Source organism: Rissa tridactyla, chromosome 4 (assembly GCF_028500815.1).
Source record: "Rissa tridactyla isolate bRisTri1 chromosome 4, bRisTri1.patW.cur.20221130, whole genome shotgun sequence".
Lineage (NCBI taxonomy): Eukaryota > Metazoa > Chordata > Aves > Charadriiformes > Laridae > Rissa > Rissa tridactyla.
Window position 1 is genome coordinate 48,018,325 of NC_071469.1, and position 11,416 is coordinate 48,029,740.

General features: G+C 41.1%; 1 protein-coding gene across 2 annotated transcripts; it reads right to left on the reverse strand.

Moving 5' to 3' along the window:
• Positions 1-589: 589 nt before the first annotated feature.
• On the reverse strand, positions 590-11,162 carry LOC128909385 (astacin-like metalloendopeptidase). Of its 2 annotated transcripts, XM_054200993.1 has the most exons (13): positions 11,057-11,162; positions 10,801-10,825; positions 8,494-8,510; positions 7,755-7,779; positions 6,740-6,811; positions 5,601-5,735; positions 4,798-4,915; positions 3,835-4,013; positions 3,624-3,708; positions 3,128-3,255; positions 2,469-2,584; positions 1,809-2,034; positions 590-856 (listed from the first exon to the last, which is right to left on the reverse strand). In XM_054200993.1, exons 1-13 carry the CDS (start codon positions 11,123-11,125, stop codon positions 822-824), a joined length of 1,230 nt encoding a protein of 409 aa, XP_054056968.1. In that variant the 5' UTR covers positions 11,126-11,162; the 3' UTR covers positions 590-821. The 2 variants fall into 2 exon arrangements, with proteins under 2 accessions (XP_054056968.1, XP_054056969.1); XM_054200994.1 differs by lacking the exon at positions 8,494-8,510 and having other exon boundaries at positions 11,057-11,140.
• Positions 11,163-11,416: the final 254 nt, after the last annotated feature.

Sequence of the window (11,416 nt, forward strand, 5' to 3'; positions counted from 1 at the left end):
CCCTGAGCCCTTCCCTTCCTCCCAAAGCCGTAGCACTCACAATGTCCAACTTCTGCTGTCCACTGCTGGGAGTGCACAGTTTTCTACTGACATAATTGGGTGAGTATAATCATTGTGCATTTTATATTGGTATTGGGATCAATACTGGTTCTTTAGTATTATTAATATTAATTATTTAGTATTATTCTATGAAATCTGTTTGTATTTCAACCCTCATGTTTCCTTGTTTTTTCCGATTCCCCTTTCTGGGAGGAGTTATTGGGCAATCGGATAATTGTTTAAATGACAATAAATTGTTGTGGGTTCTTCAAACCATAACAGGGAGTTGTCATTTTTGGAAGCTTGAATGTTAGGCTGGGAAAAGAATCTGTATCTAAGACTTTCATGGTCAAGACCATGAAGATCATGAAATGAGTATGTGAAGTTCAGAGCTGGTCTCTTCAGCCAACTAACTAAACCTATGATGATATCAGGGATATACCTAAGAGATACCCCTGTGGCTGAATGAAAGGGGCTAAGAAGTAACATCACATTGATAGTGTGTATATATATGTACCAGAAAATAAAAATTTTTTTTTATGAAGCTTTTTATTTAATTGTTAAATAGAAAGAGGTAATAACTTAACTGTGCAGACAAAAGGAGGAGCACACTGGATGTATAGAATTCATACATTTATATGGCTTGTGGAATAAACTTTCTTAGGAAGATGAAAACTTCGATTCTTAATAGAATTAAATTTCACACTGATCCAAGCCAGGATAGGAGCAAAGTAGGAAACACATGATTTCAATGTTCACAGAATAGGTTCTTCTTCATTAAGTCAGTTGTGGATGCCAGCTTTTCTTCGGGTCCTCTCTGTAAGTGAAATGAGAGAATATTTAGCTTTCAGAGCTCTCTGAACAAACTGTAGTATCTCTAAAGTATGTAAACGTTAAATCACATTTTATCTGACAATGAGGATTGTTTTATAGTTGTTGACACATCAAAGTGGCATGGGGAGTTTTCTTATTCTTCATTCCTTCCATAGCTACAATGGACAGAAAGAGTTACTACATAGAGACAATGCAAAATAGCTGTTTTGGTTTGGGCATAAAAAGCTACTGCATTTAGTGGATTTATGCAAACTCTTTGTGCTTGTTCTTATCCTATGGCAAATACAAGGACATATGACACAGCTGATCTTTCTTTCATACCAAGGCAAGATGCACTACCGTACAGTTGCTGTAGGCTACAGATACGCACACAGGCATTTCTTTATTCCAGCTGATATACGCTAACTTGGAAGCCTGTGGTAACTTAATTGTATAGTTGTGGCCTTAATTCTTAATTAAATCGGACTGAAGAAAATGGATACATTCCAGGGATCCTGACCATGGAAATACTGCCTCTCTTCTTGTCATGGGGCTGGGTGATGTGGTTCACCATAGATCCGTTTCACCCTCTGAACTGTGAGATTAAAAACTACATCTTTTTCAGAGAAGCAATATATTTAAATACTGCATTAGGATTTATTTGCTTTCTAGTAACACTAGCAGGAACATTAAATTGATGTTACCGTTAGTGGCACATGCTTTGGAATGGCATATATCTGAGAAGCAAGGCAAACAGTGAATCACCTGGCTAACACCATCTGCCTGAATGAATAAATGGTACCAGTGTAGGACTGATCCATTATATCAAAAGCAGGGTAGGAAGTGATGGCCCTTGTAGAGGGCAGTTCCTCAAACAATGTTTTTCCTCTGTGAAGAGGAAAGTTGATTTGGCACAGATTGTTTTTCTTTGCTATTCTCCTTGTTCTCAGACTTACCAGAAGTAAAGATTGCTTGGAAACCAGAAGCTGTATCAGCACCATCTGTGACAAACTCTACGAGCATGAGATTACTAGAAGCAACTACGTCATTGGGTAACTTTGATCCACAGGTCTTGTCCATTAGAACTGCAGAAGACTTGCTGGATCCATCATAAACTTTAACGTAATCACCCTGACAGCCTCGGGTTGTTTGCAGCTCAAAGGCTTGAAAGTGCAGGGAGATCTGTAAGGGAAGAGAAAACTAGCCTTTAATATACATGTATGAGACTTCTTTCATGGAGTGTCCTTTAATACAGAATCTAAACTGTAGCCAAGCCCAAACTGGAACTTCTCACCCGCTCTTGCCTCTCATCCCCTGAAGTTGGAGGGTTCAGACCTAATGGGCCTGTGACTGAATGCTGCTGTGCTCAGACTCCTTTGTCTTGATTTTGCAAACCTGAAGCCCAACATATGGAGGTTTTCCAAAACTGCATGCTCTGCAATTGTCTTTGCCCATACCTAGCTTAAGGACATGAAGAAGAAGTAGAGACTAGTCTGAAATGTCTCCCATGGATAAGATCTTATCTGGCAACTGGCATACAGACAAAGCACAAAATACTTAACATAGAAAGAATTAAGTTCAGACATATTCCGAGACCACTATTAACCTGTGATTACCTTTCTGGATCGAGTTCGGATGAGCCAGACACAGTTGGTGTTATCTGAGTAATTTCTTGGGTAGTTGTCAGATCTCAGTGATCCAGATGCTGCATCGAGAATGGTGCTGCATCGACCTGAGAAAGAAACAATAGTTGCTTCAGCACCAGGCTTGCAGAAGCTTCCACTTATTTACAATTGCAACCTCTTCTGAATGGACTGGTCTCGATTTTCTGATCTGCCAGCATTCATTTCAGAGTACTGGTACATCTTGATTAAAATGAAGAATCACGTTGGCTCAGATCTTAAATACAAACTGCAATGAGGAACAGAGATGTCTGGCTCTTTGTGGGGTTTATAGTTGTCTACTGAGCTATAAGAAACCAAATTACTACAGTGAAGCGTACAACATGGTATGCAGTTAGGCCAGTCGCACAGCAGCCACCTATGCCAATAGTGAATGCGTTTGATTCAATTTGGAAGCAGAAAGCATTTTGTCGCTAATCACAATGTGCCTCCAGCTTCACCTTTGCATTCTCTCCCAGAGTAACCCTAATGGATACCATTAATTTCAGAGAACAGCCTCACAGTCTTTGAGAAACTGCTGCCTCTGCAGCGCACCCAAACATCTCTGTGAAGGATCTGAGTAGAAGATGAAAGGATGGCTTTGAGATACTTACTGCAATTGTAAAGTTTGTTGATTTTGGCCACGTCCAAGTTGCTCAGTCCCTGCCTCTGTCCAATAGGTACTGATTCATCAGGAATTGGTACAATAGTTGCTTTCCCAGTGGTATTAGAGAATGTGTATCTGCAAAAAAAACATGAAAAATTATGTTCTTTAAGTACAATTTCTTCTTTCAGAATTTAATGGCATGCTTTGGAGGGAGAACAAGAATTGTACACAATTTGTTGTTGTGATCAACAGTGCTGTTAAAATAGATGTGATTAAGATGCCCAGCAGTAAGTAGTCTCAATCTCAAGATGCCCTCATTTGCTCCCAAGCTCAGCTGTGAATGGCTTCTTAATGGAAAGCTAAAGGATAATGAATTAATCTTAGGGAATGGCTTGTCTGGGCTGATTTACGCTGTTTTTCTTAGTTAGGAGGGAGTTATTATAGAAAATAATTCTAGTGTAAGATTTGAGTTCCAACGAAAGCAATGCCATGCTGCTACTTACGGGCCATAGTGCATTACTGAGGAATAGTCATACGGAAGACCCAGGTTGTTGGAGTTTTCAAACTTCTTGAAGTCTGATCGGTCAGCTGTAATATATGATATTGTACTTAGAGTATGCTTCCTATTTACTCCCTTCAGGGAAGAAGGAAGAGCTGGGAACAGTAGGATGTGTCTACACCACTTTCTACATTGAGGAGTTCAAAGGTACTTACCCGGACTGATGTAGTCCCACATGATCTTTACATGTTTATCCCTGTCACTTCGAGAATGTTCATGCAAAAAGCCCAGAGCATGGTCCAGTTCATGTTGAATTATTCCTTTCCACATGCAGCCTCCTTTCATCACAGAGACAGTCTGTCCACCTCCTACTTTCCCGTAGTTGGACCAGCAGCTGAGACATTGAACACCAACAGAAGACTTATGGGATTTTTATTGTCAGGCAGGCAAAGGGACAGTACAGAGAACCTTGCTGCACACATGTCTTGTGGAAGTGGAAGGATTCCTTCCTGTCCACTGCGATACGCGGAGTCTACAGAAGGGCAAACCTGACCATGGTGTAGAAAATGACAAACTGTATGGTCATTACTAAAGCTTCCTGGAATACCTTCATTAGCACGGAGGCTCCTACATTCTGACTTTTTGTACACAGTGACTTTAACTCCTTAGAAATAACTAACTTTATTTTTTCCCCAAAATACTGAACACTGCATGAGAGCTGGAGCTAAGATGAATAGCACTTTCAAGCTAATGGGTGTTGAACAATTGTCTCATAGGCTCTAATTCTGATCTTGACAGCCAACTGTGTGTTTCAGATAACTGTTTATTTCATAAGTTGAAATTGGTTTTGCCTGTGCAAGTAAGACCTACAGTAATCTGTTATATACTGTGCTCAATGTGCATTATACCACATAGAAAACATGAGCTTAGATATTCTTTCCACTTTAATGCTTCTTTCCAATGACCTGCATCACTTCAGTGTCTTCAGTGAGCCCCTGATGTAACTTCTGAGTCCTTGCACTAGCAAGGTATCCAAGGAAGATACCTTGGCACTGTGATAAAACAAAGTTTCTTCAATAAATCCATTCCTCTTTCCTCTCTAAGGTCACACAGAATGACTGTAGTGAAGAACTGAAATACAATCTAGAAATAACTTGTTAATTTGTCATTCAACTCACCCATCGGCAGATTTAATGCTGAGGTAGTCACGTTCTGTCTTGCGCTTCACAAAATTAATACAAGTCAGTGTTTCAAATTCTGCCATGGCATCATGAATCCCCTTTATGTGGCTCTCCTCTGGAGAAGAAAGGGTTAATTTTGGGAGTCACACAATGACAATGGCAGTGACATTAAAATCTTACTTAGGTGTGCTCAAAAACAGGGTAAATGGGGGACAGAAACATTAGCCCATGATCGTTCTTGCTTTTTGTTCAGTAATGAATTTCATTTAAGATATTAGTAGCCTGGCACAAGATCCTCTTTATCCAGGTATTTGTCCAAATGGATTCAGGTGGGAGCCTTTTTTTCTCAACTACTTGTTTTAAATTATAGTGGCGATTGTTGATGTATCTTCTGATTGGACACTTGGAGACAGCTTTGTGAAGCTATTTTGCTAGTGAAAAGAAGGCCATTGGAACCACATTGCAACAGGCGTGCAACTTATAAAGGCAGGTATTCTGGCAGCTACCATTAGAAGGAATGATCAATATCTTGTCTCCAAAAGACCAGACCAAAACATCACGGATGCAAACATCTCAAGGAAATTTGATCTCATCTCAAGGAAATTTGATCTCTTTTCTTTTTCCCGTTCAGGTCTTTGCAATTTACAATTCTTCTGTGCTTGCACAGCACAAGTGAATCCTCAGAATTGATTTAATCAGCTATTTTTTTGGCCACTAGAAGTATGTTTCTACCTGAAGCTTATTGGATAAAATCAAATTAAAAAATATTAAAAAATATAACAATAAAAATTTGCACCCACCGTAAGTAGGATCCAAGACATAGGGAACACGAACAATCCCATCGCTGGACTGGGGCCAATTGCAATGGCGACAGTTGATGGCACTGCGTCTCCTTTGTGGAGCTATGTCACCTTCTTGCAAGTACTGAGAGCTGTCTGTGGTGAGAGAGAAAGCATGGAAATAGATTGCTGGACAGTTGCTAAGCACATTTGGAAAAGTGTCACTCCCTACTCTTCCTCCTTTTCTATTTTTCCCTAAGCATCTGCTCCTGGCTGGCATGAGAAATGGACTATTGGGCTAGATGGACATTATCTGCTTCCCTGTCTTTGCTGCTGTGTTCTTTAGCTAAGAGGAGAGGTTAGAAGCTCCAGCTCTGTTGGATGGAGTTGAGGCAAGACAGGGAATGACTGAAAGCAGTTGCGGTAGTGAGAGGGATGCTGTACTTTGATAATATCTCATCATCCATCACGTGACACTGAATGAACGGCATCAAACATGTGCCGAGGAAGGGTGCTGGGCAAAGGCAGGAGGTGCAAATAAGGAAACCCAAGAGGGCAAGCAAATCAAAAAGAGGAGTGCTGTCTAGAGACTGCAGGAATGTTTGGTGTCCATTTCTACAGACAGCAGCAAAGCTTCTTGAATGATTGTTGAAGGGGAAAATGTGAGAAAGGTAAGCTTACAAACAGGGAATGTTTGGAAGAATCAAGGAACAGGAAGTCTGGAGCAGGGAGCAGGAGTGTAGAACTGACCACAGCTTATCTAGGAGTCTGCATTACAAAGCCGTATGATGACTTAATGCAAGCAATGCTTGCATTCAAGAAAAAGGCAGTTAAATAATAAAGCATCCAGATATCCAGCTTCTCTTTTTATATCCAAAGAATGACAAAGGTATTGAGAGATAAAGCTGAGGCAACTGCCTGGACAGTTCAGTTGCCTCCACACTTGGTATCTTCAGTATAGACACTATAGATTTGAGACACCATGGGGCTTCAGCAGACCATGCAGTAGTCCCAGTGGCCTGTCTCTTGCCATCTCGTACATGATGGTGTGTAAGATGGGAGAAATATTTGCACAGATTGTGGTAAGACATTGTACCTCCCATATCACTCCCAAAAAGCAACAGGGAGACCCATTATAAGTAGGGCTTTGCTGGCATTACCTTTGTTAACTTTCAGAATTCTGTTAAAAATAACTTCATCCTCAGAGTAGGTCTCTGTAGGCGATGGAGATTCTGTGCAGAAATACAAGAGTATCACTTTCTCGTTCACAGGGAAAATACGAATCCTGATTTTTAATCGGATGAGTTTCCAGGAGCTCACTTAGATCAGGTCCTGATTACAGAGATGCATGTAAAACTTACAGAACCTATTTAGGGACTGGCATAGTGTTCAGTCATGTAGGTATTTCCTCAGTGTCACGGTCTTGTGAACCTCCCAGCTGTGGTTATTTTGGCATTAATCCAGTCCCAAGAGCCATTTTCTCTTTCCCTCTTTGCTTCCCCCCACCTCCCCGCCTCCCTAGCCATTGCATTTTAAGGCCTGTACCTTTGACTTTCGTAAGTCTGTATTGTCCCACTCCAGTGGCCAGCTGGCTGCATGGCTCCCTCTGTGCACTCAGACAGCACAGGTTTCCTTCTGCAGGAACAGTACACTCCCAACCCCCAACGTAAGACACCAGGAGCAGAAAAGGATGGAGAGCAGTCCTGCTGTTTGCTGCTGGGCATGCTGACCTCTTGAAAAAACCTTGAAACCAATGAAATAGGAACTGCACTCCTATTCCATGGGTCAGACTGATGTCCCAGCATCAGGGACTCCTAGGCCTTGCAAGGAGAGTCAGGCAACTCCGAGCATTATGCAAGAAGTCTTGACATCAATAAAAAGCACAAGCGCATGGCCTCTGTGCTTTCTGTAACCTTTGGAAGTGACATAAGTCAGGGCATTATCTAAGCAGAGCTATTTTTAGCAAAAGTAACAGCTGAGGTTTTTAGCAAGGCCAAGCATTGGCCAAAACCAAGAGACTCTGTTTTCCATGAAATATTATGATGAGTGCATTCATTTAAAATTTATTCCTTAAGATTAATTTGTGTTAAGCACGTGTTATTTTCTGGAGTAACTGGGTGGCTAACAATCAGCATATCCTACCAAATACTTACATTTAGATGGAATAATACATACCGTATATATCCTCTTGTGTAGTAACCTGCAAGAATGATGCATGAGTATTATCTCACATTTTATATTATAACATAAATATTAAATAATATAAAATGCAAAGGATCAAAAGTCTCCAGGCTGTCACTGAAAGTATCTTTCACCACTGCAGTCTCCAGCTTTTATATACTGTGCTATGTGTAAAGAAGTACCATGGTGTGGTAGATATTCTTCTTTGATATCTTGGCAAATATGGACATCATAAAGGCAATCAGCATAGGACACTCTGGAAATGCAATTTGAAGTGTGGAGTAAGTTTCAGATCTTCCAGCTTTATTTATGTCCCTGCTAGTAGAAGTGCAAGGCTGATGAAATTGCCGACAAAGTCCTCCCTCACCTCACAACACAGTGGTGAAAGGCCATGGTACTGCTTCTAGGGAACTGTGGGGCTGGTACCCAGCCGTGGGGGTCATGTCTGTAGCAAAACAGATTGCCATACTTCCCTTGCCTTGTATAAATAAAAAGCGAATTTGAATTTCCTCCATAACCGCAGAGAAGGCAAAAGCTTCCCGGGATGTAGGCTATATCTGGACATTGTGGAGCAATAAGTGGAATAGGAATGAAAACTGCTCCCTCTGTTACACTTATGATCTGAGATTTTCCTGCAGAGATGGAGATACAGGTGGAGTACCTGAGTCTCAACCTCACTTTCCACAATGCTGAACCCCAAAGTGATGAAAAGAGCTGATTTAGCTGTCCTTACCTCAGTAGGTTCTGTTGCTGCAGAATGCAAGGAAGAAAAAGACAAGCAAAAAGGGTCAATTAGATTCTGAGTGCAACTTCACAGTGTTCAATAGTATGGGCCTCCTCAGCAATGGGAATGCCTTTGGCAGGTCCCTTTGCTTGGAGGGGAACAGGGTGCACCAACTGACGCATAGGCACAGAAATTAAACTGACATTGAGACAAACAGTTATGAAAATTCCTAGTAGATTGTGCTGAAGGACAGAATCCTGGTCATTTACCATCTAAGAATCAACAAAACATTTCATCAGCTTCAGCGTGGAAAATGACAAAGGAAACTCAGGACAAAAATAGGCTAGATTTCACTGCAACAGGTGCAGGCTAACCAGCTCAACAATCCTCTCTGGTTTCACAGAGTCACAGAGTAAAGTTATAAAATGGGATGAAGGCTATAATTTAGCATGGGGCAAATAATCTCAGCTTCAGTATGTACCTCACAGCAGCTTGGAACCATTCTGAGTCCTAAGGTGTTTTTCTAGTGTGGTCTCTTTTGATTTCTACTAAATGTCACTTTCTAGATACAAACATGGAAATGAAAATATGATCTCATGTATAAATTTCTGAGCAGAAATTTCATTGTTATAATACCATAGAAGTTTAGAAATTGCAAAGACCTCCAGAGGTCATCCGGTTTGTCTGCTTTCCCCAAGGCAAAAACGGTTTTATCTGTGTTATTCCTGACCACAGTTTGTTTGACCTGTTCTTAAGTATGATGGATATGCTGCAAGCCTTTCTAGCAATCTCTTCCAGTTTGCCAATAATTGCACTCTTCCTTGTCAAAATATAAAGGCATAACTTTTTTTTCCTATCCAACACTGACACAGAGAACACTTATGCAAATAGTTCTTATTTCTAAGCCTATCCGTGTTCCTTATCTTTTTGACCATATTTTCTCAATAGAAGACGTGCCAAGTGCTGTCACACTTTTTAGCACCTTTCCCTTTTCACAGTGGTTATTGCCCAAACGTACTGAGGGGACTTCCTCCTATTCAGAATCTACCTAGAACCTGCAACAGAATTGCTTTTATTGAGCCAAAAAGGCCTCAGGTTGTCTTTCCAGACTGTTACTTCGGTCATATGGTGATGGAAGTCCACTGTAATGATAGTGGTTTATTATAGAAAAGTTCATTTACATCCCACCAGCTACATCAATGAGATCCATGGCATCTAAAAAAATTCTGCAGGGAAGCACATTGCTGAGATGGGTCGACTGGATTCAGAATTCATGCGCCCAAGAGGCACTAGATTAATTGACTAGTCAAAGTCAGTGGAAATTAGTCTCCGATTCCTAGGCATATAAAGCCTGCAACACCTTTTTAAAACCCAAATGAGGCATCACAAAAGGCATCTGCCATGCCCTTGATCGAATGAACATCTGGTATGATACAGCTTTCAAAATGATACAGTTCACGTTTTCCCTGCACTGTAAATATTGAAAGATGACTCAAAAGACACAGAAAGCAGTAACAATGGTAAATTAAAGCTCCTTGTATACATTTGTCCCAGTAACCCTGCAACTTTTGAGTCCCAGCGGCTGACTACTTTTAACTCGAGCAAGCGTGTCCCTCTGCTGGCTCTAAATACACTGAGTGGTAATTTTACGATGTCCCTTTGCTGACATGCCATAAATGACAGCTCAAAAGAAGAACTGGTCAGTTTTCATTAGCCACTTCACTTGCTCTGACTCTGTCAAGCAAATTTTTCCAAGGCCTCTTCATCTCACACAACACATCACATCACCCCCGACCTGGCAGTTTCTTGCTGTAGTTAAAGTCTACCTACAGATTTATTTATTTCCATTGGCCTTCTCTGGAGGTCTGCAATTACCTCCTTCTATTTTGTGAGTTGACAAAAGCTGTTCATCTAAGCCTGTACTATTTGTTTTCTATCCCAGCACAAAGCAAAGCTTTCTGACTCCCTTTCTCTTACTGCTGCACTAAGGTAGGCAAGGAGGCAAATGAGTAGCAGTCTTTTTGTAACACTCAACTTAATGGAAAGGTATCAAAATGTCTTATTAAAATTTTATTTTTGAGCCTGTGAAAGCACATCTAAATTAACCTAACAAACCATACCCCAAAAGTATGTGTAAAGCACATTTGTGTGAAAACACATCTGCACTCAGCCCAATAACAAATAAGGAAACATGGCCTTATTCAAAAGGCCTGACAGTCAGCGCTTTCACATGCTTTACTCACACACCAACAAAGCTTGTGACACACAGTCAGGAATAAACAGTTGCCTTTAAAATACAGTATAAATCCTACTTACTTGTTGTGCTGTTTTCATAGTTCTCCTGCAAAACCAATAGGTAAAAGGCATTATTCTTCCATAGCTCATAAATGCAGCAGCAATAGAATCAAAATCAGGCCAAAGGAAGGAAGTAAATCATTAGATTGGCTTTATATATTATTAAATTACTAATATTTTTCTTGCAGGAAATTTATCAAAATGGGTCTCAACAGCTTCACTCCAGGAAGAACAGGTCATTGGAAGATGGAGCACAGTTGCATGGAACAGCTCTCACCTGAATAGGGAAGCCCAGGGCAGTGTGAAGCAGAAATGCAGTGAAGATTAGGAACATCTTCAGATCCATTCTCCAGACCAGCGCGTGTGCTTATCTCTGCCTGCCCAGGAGCACTGCCACTAGATATACCAGCAGAGCCTGCTCTGCCAGGGCTGAAAAAACCTGCCCCAGCCAATGGGGATCTGAGCAGGAAGCGAACTTCTTTTGCAGCCCCAACAGCCAGTTTAGCCTCTGGGCATCTCCTGGCCGCTGCGCTATTGCTGACATTGTGATCTATAGCATCCCTTGTCTTCACACTGTCATTCATGTCGCTCTCTAGAGCTGGATCAGCCTCATGCTTGTGCTGCCATGCACTTCCTC